General features: G+C 34.9%; 1 protein-coding gene across 8 annotated transcripts in view; it reads right to left on the minus strand.

The window, feature by feature from the left end:
• Positions 1 to 6,663: 6,663 nt before the first annotated feature.
• Positions 6,664 to 21,145, minus strand: part of arhgef4 (Rho guanine nucleotide exchange factor (GEF) 4) — a 153,455-nt gene continuing 138,973 nt past the window's right edge. For 6 of the 8 annotated variants that reach the window (XM_056474320.1, XM_056474292.1, XM_056474314.1 and 3 more), the window contains 8 exons: positions 18,496 to 18,675; positions 18,168 to 18,400; positions 16,167 to 16,296; positions 15,951 to 16,082; positions 15,608 to 15,851; positions 12,548 to 12,625; positions 10,785 to 11,023; positions 7,569 to 7,659 (listed from right to left, as the gene is read on the minus strand). In XM_056474320.1, the coding sequence (XP_056330295.1) occupies positions 10,791 to 11,023; positions 12,548 to 12,625; positions 15,608 to 15,851; positions 15,951 to 16,082; positions 16,167 to 16,296; positions 18,168 to 18,400; positions 18,496 to 18,675 (1,230 nt within the window). In that variant the 3' untranslated portion in view covers positions 7,569 to 7,659; positions 10,785 to 10,790. Of the gene's footprint in view, positions 7,660 to 10,784; positions 11,024 to 12,547; positions 12,626 to 15,607; positions 15,852 to 15,950; positions 16,083 to 16,166; positions 16,297 to 18,167; positions 18,401 to 18,495; positions 18,676 to 21,145 lie in introns of all 8 variants that reach the window. The other 2 variants (XM_056474299.1, XM_056474337.1) reach the window with 1 other exon arrangement.

Genomic DNA, 21,145 nt, shown 5'->3' on the forward strand with positions numbered 1-21,145 from the left:
TGATGCTGTTCTGGTCTTTTTTAGCATTTGATATACTGGGTAAGAATGCTATTTTAGATAAATAATCAGTTGCTTTTTAATAGAAGCAAATGCAAATGTATGAATGTACATTATGATTTTGTCTTGTTTTAAGGTCAACGATCAAGCAGTGAACACTGGATGCTGATTTTGAGATGCTCCATAGTAATAGTGAACTGAGATGTTTGAATCTGCCACTTGGAGGCGATATTTTCATTTTCTGAAAAATGTAAACACTGCAGCTAATATGCTAACATAACACCTGCAAAAATACTATGTGCAGCAACATTCTCCAAACACTCTTCTGTCTGCCAAGGTCTGCTCCGTTTTTTAAATTAAAAATAAAATGACATTCCTTAAAGCCAGGGGTGTCAAACCGCAACGCGGGTTGCCAAGAAACACACCCCTGCCGTAAAATGCGCCCTCTCTAAAATGTGCTTATATTAACTTAAATTGATAAGGAACAATAGAGTTATGACAACTAAAATGACTGACTGAGGTGAGTTCCATGAATGGAACCCTTACAGAAGATATATATTTAAATAAATGGATAGATTTAATTTAAATACAACACTGATTAGATTGTTTAAAGTGAATTGTTTAATGTGTGGTTTCATTGAAAACTACAACAATTTTATGTTTTTTGTTTGTTTAAAACCCAACAAAATGCCAAATTTTGGAAAGAGGCTCATTACATCAGTCTATACACTCGATATGTTTATTTTTCATTTATTTGTAAACCTAGCTTTAAAATGCATTTCACTTCTTCTTGCTTTATCCGTCAAATTAGCCTAGGTTTTAATTAATTATGGCCATTTGTTTTTTGATTGAATGCTTATGAAAGTCTATGAAGGGGGTGCATTTTTTGGCAGCGGTGCATTCTCGACACCTTTGTCCTGCTGAGTTTAGCTCCAACTTGCTTCAACACATCTGCCAGGAAGTTTAGTATATCTAGTAAGAGCTTGATTAGCTGGCTCAGGTGTGTTTGATTAGGGTTGGAGCTAAACTCTACAGGACACTGGCCCTCCAGGACCGAGTTTGGACACCCCTGCTTAAAGCTGAAAGTAGAGGTAACAATATAAAGGTGTAGACGATAACCGTGATATTCAAGACATGATACTGATATTGTTTTAATTTAGGGCGTGACAATACCAGTATTAGCGATAACCACGTTCAAAATGAGATCTTTTAAGGACGCATAGACTGTTGACCCTCCAGGTGGCAATTCTACAATTAATTAGTAATGGCATTTTATTCATGTCTAACGTTACCCCAACTATAAACCCAAACACAGTAATGTAAAAACAGTAATTACTGAATATTATTCAATTATTAGTAAATTATCTGTTAAATTGTATTTTATTAACGTCAACCGCAACCCTAAACCCAACCCTCACTGTAATGTAAAATATGAATTATTGTTGTACAGTGTCACAATAATTATGCTATATTAACGTGAGTGTCCGCAGCTGTATCCCATCAAGACCTTAACCCTGGCGCCTGTCAATAAAGCGCCCCCTGCTGGAACTTATTAACATAGGCCTCATCGTTTTACTACATTAATGTTACTAAGATTCAAGCTTTCAATAGGAACATCTTCAAAACCCTTTTTTGTTTTATTTTTGGATGAAATGCTATGATCAAATCTGATTCAAGTTATTATGCTAAGCTAACTTAAAAGCGACCCAGCCTGAATAAGATATTGGCTGAATGAATTAAAAAATGTCTGTTCAACTCACAGGATTGGATTGTAAAATATGGAGGACCAGAAATGCCAGTTAGAAATAAAATGATCAAATGAATGACTAAAGCATAAAAATATATATAAATAAATCACAATTTAAATAAACAAATAATAGACCAGTTACCCCTGAAATATGTGATTTGGGTTTATTTCCTGTAAATTGGTCATTACCAGATTATCAAACTAAAATGGTTGACGGGTCTTATTATGTGTTTTATTGCAAGATGTTTGATAGCACTCTATTGGAAGAATATAGAAAGTCCATCCATTGACCACTGGCTAAAATACTTGACACATTACATTGCACTGGAAAGAATTACCTACAGCAGTGTTTCCCAACCCTGTTCCTGGAGGCACACCAACAGTACATATTTTGGATGTCTCCGTTATCTGACCCATTAACTTCAGTTTTTGGAGTCTCTTCTGATGTTATGATAAGATGATTCAGGTGTGTTTGATTAGGGAGAGGTTGAAAATCTGGACTGTTGGTGTGCCTTCAGGAACAGGGTTGGGAAACACTGACCTACAGCACAATTACACTACTCACTGATGGATTTATATTTGCAGATGTGTAATTCTGTATGTGGACTACAGTGTTTGGCTTATTTGTCTTAGCCCATGTATAACAATTTCTTTACTCGTTTAACTGAATGTGGATGCTTTGGGGGAGGGAGGGGAGAGTTAAAATGTAAAAAAAAAAATGTAATTTTATGTTAAATTTCATGTGCTTTTTTACAATAAAAATTTATAAAATAAATAAATAAATAAATAAATAATGGACAAATAAATATTATTTTCAACTCGAGAAAAGGATGTGGCAAAAGAAATCCAAGTGGTAAATAGAGAGAGAAAAGCATTTGCTAAATAGCCAAAAAGCTATTTAAATGCATTTAAAATGATTTATTAATATACTTAATACACTCTTTAATTAAAAAGCATTTTAAAACATGAATTAAATAAACTTATACAATGGTCCATTCATTTTCTACACTTAAAACAATTTTTAAATTGATTTTATTGCTTTATTAAATAATATTTAAAATCACAGTTTAAACAGACATGTTTGAATATGTCTACAGCTGCAAGGTGGCGCAGTAGGTAGCACGTTCGCATCACAGCAAGAAGGTCACTGGTTCGAATAAAACAAATGCTGGATAAGTTGGCGGTTCATTCTGCTGTGGCGACCCCAGATTAATAAAGGGACTAAACCGAAAAGAAATTGAATGAATATGTCTATTTATATGTTCATTTAAATAGTGATTTATTTATATACATTTTTAAATTGATCGTTTGATTCTTCACTTTATTTCATAGTAAAATGAGCTATTTTTAAAAAACAAAACAAATGAAAAAAGGTGTTGTTCCTTTAAAGGGGGTCATAAAAGAGTTTTTATTATGGCAATATGCTCCAATGTTTGCACACACACACACAAACACACTAGAAATTTCAGAAAATAGTTATTTCTAACCCACATTTGTTTTTTAAGACATAAATGAAAATGTGTTGTTAATTTACTCACCCTCAGGCCATCCAAGGTAAGGTGACATTCTTGTTCAGTAGAACATCAGAAGTGCAGTCCTTGGTGATTAAAATGCAAGTCATACAGGCAGAAAGTAAATCATTTCAGTGGCTTAGGAAGTAAAACAGTGTTTTAGAAACACTCACATTTAATAGCTGTGTGCTTTGAAACAAGCAGCAGCTTGAGCCAATCAAAACAGTGTTTACTGAAACTGACAGTTCACCTAAAATAGCATTCTGTCATCATTTATAAACCCTGCAAGCAGATTTATCAACCCTGTTACAAACAGACATGACATTTTTGTTCTGTTTTGAACAATGTAAGTATGTATGTTGTAGATGTTGAACAGCACACATTGACTTGCTTGTATAGTATTTTTTTTCCTATATGGAAGTCAATGGCTACTGTTTGGTTTGTCTATATTCAACAGAAAAAAGAAGGTGAAATTGTTTTGAAGCAGTACTGGTTGTTCTGTTTTCAGATGAATTAATCCTTTAATGTTTCACTGGGGCAAAAAAGTGGCCTTCATCTTGAAAGGCCTAAGGGTGAGGAAGTTAAAGGGATAGTTCACCCAAAAAGTTCAAACTGACTGACCATTTACTCTCGCTCATACCTCTTTCCATACCTGTTCCAACACAGCATGATATATTTTGAAGAATGTTAAAAACCTGTAGCCATTGACAACCATATCAGGAAAAAACAAACACTTTGGAGGTCAATGCTTACAGATTTCCAACATTTTTTCAAATGATTGGAAGAAAGAGGAAAAATAAATCAATTCATAGAGGTTTGTGATAAGTGAAGGTTGAGTAAATGTCTAAACTATTGCTTTAACAGCTAATTACATTGTTTGGGGCGTCAGTAAATGCAGCTGTTGTGATTGGCTCACATTATTGCATGAGGAAAAAAAGTATGAATGCACTCAGCTGTTGCATGTGTGAGTTTTGAAAGCATGACCCATATAAAAGCATGACATACAGGTCAAACATATTGATCTAATACTGTATCATCCATCAACAACAGTTTCTTTACTTGATTTGACCATGATTTGGTTGTCTGAGACAAATTTGAGAAATCCTAAAAGATTTCCCTTCACTTGTTCCCTCAGGAGAATCCCCAATGCCACTTTGAAGTGTGTTCAACTTCATCAAGTCAAGAAGGAAAGCTTACAAGGACATACCCAGCACAAGTGTTAAGGGCATTCCATTTAAACACATTTAGCTTTTGCGCTAGTAGTGGACCCTTGTGTAACTTAATCAATTATGTACATCAGAGGGAACAAGACTGGGAAGTTAGCGAGTGAAAGGTGTAACAATTTGGACTGGAATTCAGCTTATGACAGCTGAGACCATACAGTGTGACATGTAGGACATGTTCATGCAGTCTGACATGCTAACATCATTTAGGACTATTGGAAATCGCACAGTGTGAGCCGGCTTTAATCACAAAACAGTGTGCTTACATGCTCAGAATAATCATAACTTTCTGACAGCATTAAAATAAATCTGTGGTGTCCAATCCTGCTCCTGCAGTTCCAATGTCCCACAGATTTGAGCACCAACTTCTACAATGTCAGTGCGTTCCAATTAGAATGTATCACCTTCTGAAGGGCACGTCTGACTGAAAACAATCATGTCCTCCATATTAAGGCTGATTCATACTCGCCGTGTCCGCTAGTTTTACATTTTTTTTGATGCTTAAGGAACAAAGTACAGAACAATACAAATTCAAAAAGAAAAAAGAAAAGTAAATGAGTGTACGAAAAAATATATATATAAATAAGACAAACAAATATATGTGTACTTTAAGTATACACGCGTCCAGTAGTTTGCTTGAGTGCGTGTAGCGACTGTGACATCATCGCAGTGTTTGCAGATGTTCGCTTTGGGTGCGTGCGACATGATTTCAGCTGGCAGAGTGCACAACATTTTTTGAGACTCGAGCAAACAGCTTGCATGGTGCCGCATTTCATTTGAGTTGAATATGAATCACTTTGAAGAGATTTAGTCAGAAACAGGTACGCCTGTACAGACAGCTTTATATTCTGTCCTTGTATGAACCTGATAACCAATAATTCTTGGATAGAAACTGCAACAGCAATGGGATAGAAAGTTTTGGTAAAAAGTTTAGAAGAACTTGAGGGATAAGTTTGTTAAAACCATAAAGGGAGACCATGGCAAAAGTGGAGACCCGTGTGGTTTTAATAAATTACAGAATATGTTTTTCCACCATTTATAGGGTTTACACTAATGTATCTATAATATTTTTTTTATTTAAAACAATTGAACAGCTACAAAAATAAATGTAGTCACAAAGCTATTTCTTTAATAACTGGAGAGGAATATTTGACTTTTTAGTTTGCAGTATACTGATGCCTTATTTTTAGGCTTTATTGGTGATAAGGGTCAAGAATGTTAGACCAACATTTTAGCATTCAACTGTAGAGGACACAAACTAGCCTGACAGTAATGTGTGAATTATAGAGAGGGCTAAATAAAAAATACACCCACATTTTTTAGTAAGCTTACCTTTTTTCTTTTATTCCTTCCATAATAAAAAAATATATTTGTAGAGCAAACCTATGTTCTGTTGTCATAAATTTTTTAATAAACTTTAATAGATAGAACTGTCCGAGATATGAACAAAAGCCAAGGAATGCATCACAGTTTGAAAAAATAAAACTTGAATGGCTATAGAAATCTTTAGAATCATTAAAAAATTATAAAAATAATAAAAAAATAATTAGTTTAAAAGTCTTGAATGATATTAATGATATGAAGTTGTTCCGGAAACTTCCTACATCTATGTTTATTTGTCTGATTTTATGGTCGCTTTCTTTTGACTGCCCCCTGTCGTTTAAAAGAATATTTCAATGGCAAACACGTCAAGCATAAAATCCATGTGCTTTAAGGTGTTGTTCCAAACCCAAGTGGTTAAAAGTGGCCACTTCGAAGGGCCCTTCAAAATGAAGGATTTGGAAGTGTACAACGGATAGACACTTTTATATCCCATGATCCTTTTCGCAGGGAAGTTGTTTGGTGTTGATCAGTGATTTCCATCGGGAAGGCCTCACCCCTATGCCCTAACCCCATGAAGCTGTCAATTTGGAGTTGCAAGATCGACTTTATACCTTGCAATTCGAGGGCTGGAACTGAGAATCACTGGTCTACCCCAACCCTAAACCCAATCCTCACAGTAATGTAAAAACAGTAACAAGTGTACAGTAATTGTTATGTTGAAATAAAATAAATAATCTATGATATGAGATCCAATCTCAGAACTGTGTGCTAGAAAGCTGCAATTCTCAATCCTGTGGCATAAACATGCTTCAAAATGAAGTAAAAGCCATTAAGGAAAAAGCAGTGTCACATGAGCCAAATATCAGATTCATAACACTTACAAATGCTTTTTATTAACATACTTCGCTTTGTGGTCAAAGATAATCATACATATTTGACGTAAGTGTCAAACATACTCTTTTTAATTTAATAGTACCGTTATCTATCAGAATGACAGAATATTGACAATTTCATTTGGGTTGAAAATGTGGAGTTTCACAGCGAATTCATGCAACCCCCGTCACAATATCTGGGTTACGTCTGGAATGGCACTTCAAGAGAAGTTCGTCACAGAGGACAAGTGTTCGTTAGGCAGCAGAAGAATGGAATGAGCACATACATGAACCGCTCGTCTGAAAGGGTAAAACCGATGGGACGTCGTCTAAAAGAATCTTTTAAAGGCTTGATGAGGAGAGAGTTGGCTCGATAGTTGCATACACAGACTGACATGATATCGATGGACACGGCATGACAATCTTGAGGAAGTTAACACCGTAATAAACCTCAACGCGGTCTTGTGCGCAACCCTTGGAAACCTCTTGGCGGGTTACGCAAAAAGTATCAAATTACATACAAAAGCTAGTTGGGCACTGTGGATAGCTGGCATACATTGAAAACTTGAACGAAATAAATTAAAGACATATAAAGAAGTCCTCTCTTCAAGCGGGAGTGTGTGGATGAAGCGCGTCCGAAAGATGAAGACTTGCAGCAGTAGTCGAGTTAGTGCCGGAAAAGTGGAGCAGTAGTAGCCGTCTGTAATACCGAGTGCCCTCTGATGAAGTTCGATGCCAATGTGATTGTAACCAACCCATAAAGTGCTTTCGCAATTGGACAATAAAAATAAACGTGTTACACTGGGATAAAAACAGGCACCGAGTCGCTCATTTTTTGAACGGTGTCAAGCGTCCGATGTTGTGCCAGAAATTGGAGGTCTTGCGTTTGGGTTCGGCCAGCATGATGACCTGCTGCTGGGGCAGGGCGGTGGGCAGCGTCGGGTGTTTCTGCCGCAGCAGGAAGTCATAGTAGGGCCGGGTCACAGCTGCAGGACACAAACACATGGTTCAGTCAGCAGAGAACTGGACACACTTGTGGACTCAAACTTTAGTAGACTGTTTGGTTTAGTAGACAAGGGAGGGGTTCGTTTTGAGCTGGACCAGTTCTAAGTATTTATACTATTGAAGGTTATTGTTACTATTATTATTATTATTAATATTTAGTAGATTTTTATCCTTAGGGAAAGGTTGGGTTGCCAGTGAATTATGGAAGCTGTAGGGTACTATAAATTAAGCGCTGGGTATTGATACAGATTTCCTGATTCATTTTAGATTTGGTCTTTTGTATGAAAGCAACACATTTTGTACATTTTGTATATTATATAAAAAAAAAGAACTTCATAAGAGTAATGTGTAAGTTAATCAGAACACTTTTCTGTATGTTTCTGATTCACTAAAAATGGTTTGATCCTTTTATTTAAATTGTGCTTTTATTGATTCATCAAACAGACTGAAATGTGGAGGGGACAGAAGAGCTTTCTCTGTGGCGGGTCTTCAGTTTTGGAACACTTGCCCCTTGAGATTCGAATGGCTCCATCACTATCTGTTTTAAAAATCACTCCTAAAAACGTGTCAATTTACCTTGGCTTTACAATATTATTTTAATAGTCTTTTCTGGTGCTTCATTTTTAAATTGAATCAGTCGTTTCTCTTGGATTATTGTTATGTTCTTATTTTCTGTCTTTTTATTTGACTTTGTCTTATGTACAGCACTTTGGTCAGTCTTGTGACTGTTTATAATGTGCTTCATAAATGAATGAACTTGAACTTGAATCAGTTGTTTGTGAATCAGACTCCATTGGTTACTCTGTTCTTGTGGCCTTTACCATAAAGCCAGATTAGCCAGCTATCCAATCAAGTTTAGCCAGTTACGCACCAATGGGCATTATGCACAGCTAGTGTTTTTCAGCCAATGATAAGCTTCTGGTGAAAGCTTAATGTGACTATTTTCAATGTCATAAGGTTCCTTTTACAGCATCGATGTTGTAATGTAATTGCAATACATTCAGTTAAATAGACTTATACATTAATTTAGTTAGGGCCATCAGGATCAGCAGGCGAGCGCAGAACCTCTATGGAAAATGGAATTTAATGCTTTAAAACTTTACATCGTTTATTAATCAGGCAGTAAAAATTGCTTATTTTTAAAGAAATACTTAAACAATAATTAAACGTTGAAATTTTATAATAATAATTATTAAACATTAATTAAACGTTGCAATAATTAATTAAATTAAAAGTCTGTGTACATATACCCCATTCTGGGGTTTTGGTAATGTAAAGGTAGCTCAGCTCAGCTGCTCCATTATATCATGGCAACAAAGAGTGATTAAAGTCGAGCTTCATGTTACCTAAAACCCAATATTGGTGCAAACTAAACTGAAACTTAACTGGATAGCCAGCTAATCCAGCTTCATGGTACAGGTCCCTGATTCACTAAAACAAACCATTTAAAAAGAGTCATCTGTTTGTGAATCACAGTACTTTGTTCACAAAGAAGAGCTGGTTTAATAAGAGTCATTTGATTGTGAAATCATCATTTTCAGTGTGTTTTATACACAATAGAACTGTAAAATAATAATTTGTTTCTGAATTTGAATGACCTAGTTGTGCTACAGTATGTTATTGACACTGGTTTAAAGTAACAAATTACAAATACTCAAATGACTGTAATTGAGTAGTTTTTCTCAGCAACTGTGCTTTACTAAGTAGTTTAAAAAATGTGTACTTTTACTTTCCCTTGAGTACATTTTAGAGCAGTATCGGTACTTTTACTGCACTACTTTCCTTTAACCTGCAGTCACTACTTTATTATTTCTTGTCTATGGGGATTAGAAAAATCAGTCCTGTGATTTCTGTTCAATCAAATCACACATAGAATGTAAATCATAATGAACTACCTCTCAAGACATGGGTGATTTATAATTGCAGCAAACTGTTTAGAAGCATTAAAAGAGTCCAAAGGTTGTCCAAAATCTTTCCACACATTGACCTAGAGACTGTTTAGATGCATGTCACTGATGAGAAGATGATGGATGTTTACTGTGTGATGACCGAAATGGCTTTAAACTCTCAGCAAGCACAAGAAGTCAGCATGGGCTATTGGGGACGTTGCATTTTGTTTGGAAGTGAAAATCAGGCATTAGAACTCAACGTCAGGCCGACGTCAATGTCCAACGTCCAACTTAAAATCAAGCAAATATCAACGTCTAATGATGTTACAGCTTGACATTGTGTTGACATTACCACTATGATGTCTATCAGACGTTGGATTTTGGTTGCAAGACCTGACGAATAAATGTCAGTATTTAACGTCAATATGACGTTGGTTTAAGACACAACACAACCTAAAACCAACCAAACATTAACGTCATTTGACATATTTGACATATGTTATTAGACATCAAAATAACGTTGTTCTTAGATGCTGGCTAGACTTGAATTTTGGTCACCTGACATCACAACCTAAAGCTAACCTAATGTTAACGTCTTATGATGTTGTGTGCCTGCTGGGCAATCACTAAATGCACTAAAGAATGTTACGTTTACACACATCTACAAATTACATGTAAATGCATCAGCTTTTTACAGTGTAATACTCACTACTCTTGAGTACTTTTGAAAGGGCTACTTTTTACTCATACTTTGAGTAATATTTACAACAGATACTTTTACACTACTTGCACTACATTTTTAGGTACATTCAAGTAATGCTACTTTTACTGGTACTTTTTCCACCACTGGTTATTGATTCACAAAAGGACTGGTTGTTTGTTAATGAAGCAGAGTACATTGATTTGTTTGTTAGGTAGGCTATATTTTTGCAACATAAGCTACTGATTGACTGAAAAGATATTATTTAATATAGGCACTGGTTTATGAATCAGACTAAACAGTATGCTGTAAGTTACTGAATCAGACTACACAGTATGCTGTATTCTATTGCATTGTATATGTTCATCCAACACAGCCTTTTTATCATATTCAGTCTGCAAAATTTCATTTATCAATATCATTTAAACAATGAACAAGGTTGATTAGAAAATCACTATCGTTACCCAGCGGCAGGTTAAATAAGTGTGTAAGTCACACTTAACACACTGTGCATTACCCTGGACTACTCGATGGGCTCTCTGTTTTGAGAAGAGACCCAGGATATAGCCCTGCGCAGGACCCCAGGGGGCACCGTAACCCCCCGCCCCTGCCTGCGCTGAGGCCCTTCAGGGAGGAGAGGTGAAGTTAGGGTGGCCCTGGGAGCCAGAGGTCCCGGAGGCTCGGACAAACGCAGGCACTTGGTTTTGGGGTGAAGGAGTGGAGCTCTAAGTGCCAAAAGGTGCTGTAAAGCTAATGCTGCTCCAGAGCGATGTGGTAATAATGAAACAACACACAAACATGATCAAACACATGCTTACAAACATGATGAACAGTGAACACACATGGCACAACTCATTCATGATAAACACCATTACTGTTGCTTATTTTGAAGGCTCTGCACTCTCCAGAGGTTGGTTTTGTAGCTGCATATATTAGCAACTTTAAAACGATTAAACTTTCCAATTTAAGAGAAGGGTGGTCTTTTCAAATGAGACACCCTCCATGAAAAGCAATCACAAGACACTTTATTAGGTACACCTGTTCAACTGATTGTTAAGGCAAATGCCTAATGAGCCAATCACATCATACCAGCAGCTCAATGCATTTAGAAATAAAGATTTGATCAAGACAATCTGCTGAAGCTCGAGTATCAGACTGGAGAAGAAAGCTGACTGAATTTACTTTGAATGTGGCACGTGGGGTTGCTCTGAGCATTACAGAAACTGCTGATCTACTGAGATTTTTACTCATAACTGTTCTGGAAAAGAGATAATATCTAGTTGACATAATGGTGACTGACCAGATTGGTTTATTTGAGTTATTGGTCTGTATTGTTCTGTTATTCTTATTCTTCACTCATTACAACCAAGGTCTAGAAGAGCATCTTTGAACAAGTAAAACCTTGAGGCAGATGAGCTACAGCAACAGAAAAAGAAGAGCATGCTAGTTGCTAGGCTTCCATCACCCTGTGTCAATGCACATTTTGAAGTATCACAAGAGAAATTAGTGATGAAAGTGGCAAATTTTGAATAAAAATAATTTAATTTGCTAAAGTTTTTTGGCTTCTTTAAGGTAGTTTTAAACTTGTTCAAAAGGGTTTATGTGAATAATGGAAGATGGAAACATATTTGCCGAATAGACTTTAGGTTCATGTGACCATTCAGCTGTCTCCATTACTAGGTTACCAGTACTACAGTCATTCACCCTAAGAACTGTCCTAAAAGATCCTGTCTTATATCAATAGTTCAAGCTGCCTCTAGTGTAAAAGTCTGGGTGATATTTTCATGCCACATTTTGGACCCCTTAATACCAGTTAAGCATTGTTTAAAGGCCTCAGTCTACCCGAGTATTGTTGCTAACCATGTGTACTCCTTTATGATCATAGTGTCCTCAATCATCATCAAATCAACAAACGTCAAATCAATTTTAACATAATTTCTTCTTATACAATTACTCACTGGCTTCTAAAATCACTGAAACACCTTTGAAATGTTCTGAAACATCAGATACATAGATGTAAACTATCATCTCAATGTGGACCAAAATCTCTGATGAATGTATCCTGCACCTGGCATTTATCCCACAAAGCATTCAGAAGGCAAAAGGGAGTCCAACCTGGTATTAGCAAGGTGTACCTAATAAAGAGTCCAGTGTATGTAAAGTATACAGCTGCCGATGCTTCCTCTAGAGTGCACAGCCTTAGAGTTGACACACCGGGTATATCCTAAAAACATCTCTGAAATATAATAAGGAGACAATGGCAAAATGCTTGAAATTTACCTTTAGGCTTCCCTGTTGGATGACTCTTAGTTGCATTCAACATGGCCTGCTTCTTCTGGACCTCTGTAATTGTAAAACCTGTTTGCAGGCAAATCAAAAACATTTGTAAGCTTTTTTGTTGTTAAATGTGTAACATAACAAAAAACAAAAAAGACTTAAGATGAGCAAATATCAATGCATAATATAAGAGAATATGCCGGGGAGTCGCTAGGACATGATTGCTTTCTGGTTCACAAACAGCTTGGGTCAGCACAAACCCTCTATTTGTGTTAAAGCACTGGCAGTATTTACTGACACACAGTGAAAGAAGGCAATGAAAAGCCAGGCTAAGTTATTTTTGTAGTTGACCTTACCGAATATGCACTTACAGGCATTTTCATTTAAGATACAAAGAGAGTATTCAAAGGGACAATTCACCCCAAAATGAAAATTCACTCACTATTCACTCTCCCTCATGTGATTCCAAGTCTTTATGAGTTTCTTTAATCCGCTGAACGCAAACGAAGATATTTTGAAAAATGTTTGGGTACTGATAGCCACTGACAACCATAGTAGGAAAAAGCATACTATGTAATTCAATGACTACCAGTTTCCAGCTTATTTTTAAAAATATCAGTAAAGCATTGACTCAACATTAATAAACGTTAGTGAGCACTTTATAACTGCAGCTACAAATGCTGTAATCTTGACTTATAAGTAGGGCCAGATGGAATCTGCGGACGTTTTTTGCAATTTCTGTGGAGAATTTTAGTAAAAATCTGCGGATTTCTGTGGAATTATTTTGGGAGTATCACAACTAAAACCTTAATATGTGAAATATAAAATAACATCTTTTAAACTTTTATTTAATGTTTTAAATGCAAATCCAAATGGTTCACTTTATTTGGTAAACAAAGCAAGTCTGTCATTTAATATCTCTACTAAAAGGCAAAACTATTACTGTACAAACTGCGTTGTACATAAATCAGATGAACATTTTAATATGAATCAATAATATTACTGTAATTAAACTAAAAACTGAATAAATATTGATTTATACACATTTACTTAAGTAAATAAACAGAATTAATGATGGGCTAAAAATCTGCGGAATTCTGCACAGATTCCGTGTGGGCCTACTTAAAACTACATTTAAAAGGTGTTTAATAATTGTCCTTTCATACTTTGTGACTGGTTAATTTTTCATTACTAATTTAAGTATTGCATTATTTACAAACCATTTGTGTTTAAGAGTAGTTGGTGGTTTTTAAGATCATTAAGAATGAGTAAGTAAATGATTAATAAACTATTGAAATTAATGTGTATATATCTTATTATTCAGGTATATAGTAATGGTTACTATGTATGTTAATAAATGCTTTATTAACTCAACTTAAAGGCTCAGTATCAAATGAACAATAATCTTTGCAATCTTATCTAAAAAGTAAAATGACTGTAAAGTTTAAACATTGCTGAATAACGAGTGTCAAAATATAACATAAAACTGGATAAAACAACAATATAATAATTTAACATTATAATACGATGCAACATGTTAATTTTATTTAGCGATGTTTAAACTGTACAGTAATTTTATTGAAGATAAAAGTTGAAAAGATTTATTTTTTATTTAATACAGTTTCATTTGTTTCATTAAAGTGTTTATTAACATGCAAATTAATCATTACTATATGCCTGAATAATAAGATTTATAAATGTTAATTTTATCGTTTATTAATCATTACTAACTCATTCTAAATTATCTTAAAAAAACAACCATCTATGCTTAAATAACTGGTTTGTTAAAATGCAATACTAAATTTAGTAATAAAAATCAATCATTAACAAAGTATAAAAGAACAATGATTAAGCACATTATAAATGTGGTTGTAAGCCAAGATTACAGCATTTGTAGCTGCAGTTATAAACTGCTTACTAATGTTTATTAATGTAAATATAATGCTTAACAGATATTGATTTCACTATTTGCTAATGCTTAATAAATGGTTCATAGTGTGTAGTTATAAAGTGTTACCAAAATATCGTCTTTTCTGATGACTGAAATAATAAAGGGTGAGTAAATAATGACTCACCCTTTTCATTTTTGGGTGAACTATCTCTTTAAAAGCACAATGCAATGTGATTACAAAGAACAGCTTTTTCTCATAATAAAAAAACTTTTATTATGACATACAGAGTATTATAACAAGTCAGAATTATTAACCCCCCTGAATTATTAACCCCCTGTTTATTTTTTTCCCAATTTCTGTTTAATGGAGAGAAGATTTTTTCAACACATTTCTAAACACAATAGTTTTAATAACTCATCTCTAATAACTGTTTTATTTTATCTTTGCCATGATGACAGTAAATAATATTTGACTAGATATTTTTCAAGACACTTCTATACAGCTTAAAGTGACATTTAAAAGCTTAACTAGTTTAATTAGGTTAACTAGGCAGGTTATTGTATAATGATGGTTTGTTCTGTAGAGTATTGAAAAAAAAAATTGCTTAAAGGGGCTAATAATTTTGACCTTAAAATGGTTTTTAAAAATTTTTAAAACTGCTTTTATTCTATTCGAAATAAAAAAAAATAACTTTCTCCAGAAGCAAAAAATATTTTTCCTTGAAAATTTCCTTGCTCTGTTAAACATCATTTGGGAAATATTTTAAAAATGACTTCAAAGGGGGTTATAAATGTCTTTATTGTCACTTTTGACTAGTTTAATTCATAAACTGGAATGGTAGAGCATATTTATGGAGAACGAATGATATATCAACTTTTTTGTCATTTAATTAACAAATAAGACTCTTTATAAAGTTTTACCATAAGCTGCAAACATAATCATGAACAGTCCAACTATGTATAAGTTTATGTTTAGATTGAATTTCTCAAGAAATACAATTATAAAGGTTTTAAGTGATCCCACTCTAAGTAATACTAAGTACCGCTCCTGGTATTGGAGGCATTGGAATAATGTTTGTATGTTTTTTAAAAGGATGTTAAATAATTGATTTAAAGACTAGCTGTAAAGAGCAAAAGCGGTATTTTGATACAGCTCCAGAAGCGCCGTTCACCTGTTTCGAGGTCATGCTGGACCTGCTCCCGCTCATCTGTGAAGGCTCTCAGCCAGCGCTGCTTTTGTTCGGGCTTCTTGGCACATAGGAGATGAACCTCCTCTCCTCCAGGAGAACACAATTTCAAGGCATTCTTCACACTCACATTAAAGTCCTTATCCTTCCCATCCTCCACATCCACCACCTCCATCTCATCCATGTCTAACCGACCCTTGTAGTACAAGATATCCCTTCGTAGCAGATCCTGAGTTGTTAAAAAAATGGTAAAATTTAATACCTGCATGAATACCATCTGACGTGACTAACAGTGACTCTGCTCTGACTGGCACAGCAAGTGACTGACCTTCTTACAGAAAACCAGTTGGTGGTCAAAGAGGAAGAACATTCTCTGCTGGCCTTTAGCCTGTGGCTGGGAGATCTTGGTCAGGTCTCCAGAAAAGATCAGGTCAGAGCTCCTGCTCAAGACGTCTTCACCCTAATGAAATGAGAAAGAGATTATGAAACCAGACAGATCTGCATCACTGACTGAATCTACACCCATGATGCTCCTGACATTTACCTCCCAGTCCTCTATGGAGCTCTGCCACTGAGCGATTTTGTCAATATTCTCCAGACGCCTCTTTCTCTCGTTGATCAGTCTGGCCACATTCTTCATAGCATTTAAGGCAGCTTCCACATCTTTATAATCTCTGCAAAGAAAGTAAATGAAGATATTTGGATTAAACCTCATTTGCAAAGTGCCATTTTGCTAAATTCAGTAAGTTGTCATCATCAGACCCTTAAACTAATTACTATGGCTGCATCTGAAATGGCCTATTGCCATACCTGCACACATTTGTCTCTGAAAATCTAGGAGACCTGGGGTTGGGGGGGGGGGGGGGTAGGTATGACGCAGCAACCGTATACTGTACCAAAGTTAGCAACCCGGGAGTGTTGGAGATCAAAAACTGTACTGTACCAAAAAGCTGAGGGCCTGAGGGTTGGGGGTGTTAGAGTGGCTGAGGGGAGAAATAACAAAACGGGAGGGTGGCAGGAGATGGGTCTGAAATATGGGAGACTCCCAGGAAAAACAGGAGTGTTGGCAGGTATGCCTACTGCTCGAGAAGGTACTGCATTTGAATTTGCTACATGATTTTTGTTAGAAAAAAATGTTCTATATAGTATGAAAGTCAGTACTATGAATGAAATTGAGCGTAACGGTGGCTCAGTGGTTAGCACTGTTGCCATACAGCAAGAAGGTTGCTGGTTCGAGTCCCAGCTGGGTCAGTTGGCATTTCTGTTCTCTCCGTGTTGGTGTGGGTTTCCTCCGGGTGCTCTGGTATCCTCCACAGTTCAAACACATGTGGTATAGGTGAGTTGAATAAACTAAATTGGCCGTAGCGTAAGTGTGTGTGAATGAGTGTATGGATGTTTCCCAGAGTTACAGCTGAAAGGTCATCTGCTGCGTAAAGCATATGCTGGATAAGTTTGCGGTTCATTCCATTATGGCGACCCCTGATGAAGACTAAGCCGAAGGAAAATGAATGAATTCTCTTGTTAGGCATCATGAAATCGCGTAGAGTCTATTGGATGCACACTACAGAATCTTGCCAGAAGTAGTAGGTCATCCGAGTACTTCTCCCCAACCATATTACTTGGCTCACATACTGTTTTCACACACCCTATAGTAGGGAAGTATGCGATTTTGGACCAGCTTATGTATTTTGTATGTTAGAAATGACAGCAAACATAAAGTTTTCTTTGCTCATCTGAAAAAAAAAACTGGGAGACATTGTAAAATATAATACATTTTTACCAATTATTTTCTAGTTGAATACATTTTAAAGTGCTGTTTTTTTCACTGATATGGAATGATGGAAATAAATTTTTGTTTTATTTTTGTAAAATTATTCGTAACACTTTATTTTGATGGTCCATTTGAGTATTAGTAGACAGTCTGCTTAATATATGTTGATACTGCTCCTTCAACAGACTTTTAACTGACTATAAGAAACCAAGTATATTTTAACTTACATTAACCCTAAATCTAACCCTAACCCTAACCCCAACCTAACAGTCTACTTATAATCTAATGAAAATTAGTTGGCATGTAGATGCAATGTAACATAAATTCAACAAACGGAGCATCAAAATAAAGTGTGACCAAATTATTGCATTATTTATTGTAAAATAGAATTATTTGAGTTATTATTAGTTAAGTTTTAGTATTATACAATTTCCATATTGTTGCTTCTGACTTTGAATTTAACTCAATACATTTATACTAAATAAAATAGTATTTATCATATTCAATTCCAAATCAATCAATTCATATGGTGTGTTACATATAATCCAATTATGTCCATAGAATGTGTTTTATTTCTTAATTACTACAGGCCTGCATTTCCATATGCATATTTGCCAGATATGTATTGACGCAAATAAAAATATAATAATATAAAGAATGTTTAGTGCATTCAGAGGTTTCTATGGATGTTAATTATTCTACATGGACTTTTATTTGTGAAAAGTTACATATCCTTACTGTTTTCATACTGTAGCAAACCTCTAGAGGTGGTACCTGTGCTGTGGGTTGGTGTACTTGAGCAGTTCAGCGAGCTGCAGAGGATACTTGCAGATCTTCTGAACAGGAGTAAGCAGGAATCCATCCAACGAAATGTCAATCATCTTCTGGAGCAGGCGACAGGCCTCAAAGAAGAATACATACTTCTTGATCTTCATCAGTTTGGAGAGCTGCACGCAGGCATTTGGGTGGTTGTTGCAATACTCAGAATAGATCTGGAAGTTTGTTTGCTGGATGGAGACAGAGGCAAGGAGAACAGAGTAAACTCAAAAATCGAAATTAAAGCTGCATCCTACATCGACGCCTACAGGGAAAGTCAGGTTACCTGCTCTAAAAAGCAGGAGCCGATCTCGCTGAGGTGAGGATGCTCTTTGTTGAATTTCTTCTCCAAGGCTTTGAGGAACTTCTTCTGGAATCGGTAGAGCTCGTCGATGTTGCCAAAGATAGTGCGCAGTTGCTCCTCTGTAAACATGTCTGTCCTCTTCCGACATTGTTTTATATAGCCCTGGAAGCCAAATACATAAAGGTTTAGTCCTATGGTAAAGCTGAAATATGAAGCAGAAATTCTAAACACACATCCACATAAAAATATATTTTTTTGCAACTGGATAAATATAAAGCTTATGTACTTACAATAATAAATTATTCTATGGATAAATTATATGAATAACATTCAATCAGATGAGATGCAAATACATAACAAACGCATCAAATAAATTGTTGAAACGCACAAAAAAAAAACATGTTTGATCAGTCCAATATGGTGAAGAGCTCATTTATAGCAGCCCACAGGCACTAATGAGACATATACTGTATGTATTTACAGATGTGACACTTTTTAAAACTCCCAGGTTCTGCAGGTTACAATGTCCCAAAATTTGATTGCCAATCTGAAGTCACATGTAATGGTTTGTATTTGGTTTGATTTGGAATTTCCCCAACTAATCGCAGAGCCCAGGGGACCAGAGTGAGTGTTCCGACCTGGCCCCCCCGGTCCACATTGCATAAGTATATTTTTGGCAATATATACTTATACCAAAAATATATTGTATAGCTCAAAATTATACACCAAAAATCATTGGAATATTGAGGAAAGCTCACTCACAGAGAAAGGCCTTTTGAAAGACTTTGAAAAGTCTGAAGAAACAATATAACCTGGAAAAATTCGATTTTTATAGATGCCTTTAATTACGTAGTCACTTTGAAAACTATATTGAAAATAAAATAGACCTGGATGACTCAGTCCTGACCTTTTTTTCAGATGTCTTCAAAGGCAATTGGAGTAAAGGTATAATTTAAAAACTTTATAAAGGATTTAGATCGAATAAACCCCACACAACGGAATATGTTAAAAAAAATGGGAAAAGAAAAGTAATCTCATTATTTTGGATGAAGAGTGGTTGGACATATGTAGATTTACATCAAAATGTACTAACTCACATATGTGGTGAGAATTTGAATGAAAATGTCTAATAAGATTTTTCATCATACCAAAATCTGCCAGCAAAAGAACTACAAGATCCAGTCATGCACCACACACTCACACCTGTTCCAGTTTCCCATTGATTAGACTCACACAGCTGAAGCTGCTCATGGACTGATTACACTCACATATATACAGCTCACTCTGACACCCTTATTGCTGAGTCTTGTTTTAAAGTTTTGTGACATTACGATGCGTTTCGCTTGCCTAGTCTTGCCATGTTCCGAGCTTTGCTTTGTTTTGTTTGTTCATTCTTGTCTGCTGCCTGCCTTTGACCATCAGCCTGCTTATTGACTACGATTCTGGATTGCCTGTATACATCTGTTTGCTTCTGTGTTGCTTGCCTGACCATTCTCTGCATAATAGAACCTGCATTTGGATCATTACTTCATATTTTAATAATTGCAGCTAAAAAAAAGCAATTACAAGACACTGGTTACTTTCTGAATCCCCAACAATCTAGAGTGGCTAGAAATAGTATATGATATTTATGTGATGGAAAAAATTACATTCTGCCTTCGACTCTAAATTAATGTATTTAGAAATATCTAGTCCATGTGAACTAAATACATTAGGTTGCTCCATCCAATCTTCATAAAAATCTAAAAATATTACTACCTAATTCCCATCCACAGAATAAACATTTTCATTTTACAACCCATTGCACTCCCCCTCTTAATCCTCTCTTTAGATTGGGAATTTACAGCTGATAATAACTAAAGTTGAATTAATAAATAAACATTTGACCCTCTCTGACCTATGTATATTTAGTAATTTATATTATTTATGTTGCCATTTTATTGTTACTGTTATTTTCATATATTTTATTTTATGAACCATTTGTTTTTTTATTGTGTTCTGTTACTTTATAGTTTGTAAAAAAAAATGTTTAGCAATGGAAAATGTACACTCTCTGTAAAATCACTGTATGGTATATATTGCTACTATATAAAAATATATTTATATATATATATATATATATATATATATATATATATATATATATATATATATATATATATATATATATATATATATATATATATATATATATATATATATATATATGATTTTTTTTATATAGTAGCAATATGTACAGTACAGTGAATTCACTAAAAAGAGAGTGTACATTTTCCATTGCTATATATATATATATTTTTTTTTTGTACATTTTCGACTGTAAATATATCAAAATTATTTTTTTTAATTGTAATATGCAAGTATTTAGACAATTTAAAAGGGATTTTCTAAGTATTTACATTTTTTAACCCTTTCAAATAGTCTTACCTCAACCAATTATTGCACTTTCATAAAAAAATGCATAAAAGCTTAATTATTCACCTTTCAGAAAATAATATAAATCTCAAGATAAAAAATATGACACTTATGACATGTTTGTGGTCCAGGGCCAAATACATAGATTTAGTTCTCTGAGGCACAATCTTTTATATATAAGAAATAAAACAGTGGTTTCCTTGGTTCCCTTATATTA

Source organism: Danio aesculapii, chromosome 2, assembly GCF_903798145.1.
Source record: "Danio aesculapii chromosome 2, fDanAes4.1, whole genome shotgun sequence".
In the NCBI taxonomy this organism is placed as follows: domain Eukaryota; kingdom Metazoa; phylum Chordata; class Actinopteri; order Cypriniformes; family Danionidae; genus Danio; species Danio aesculapii.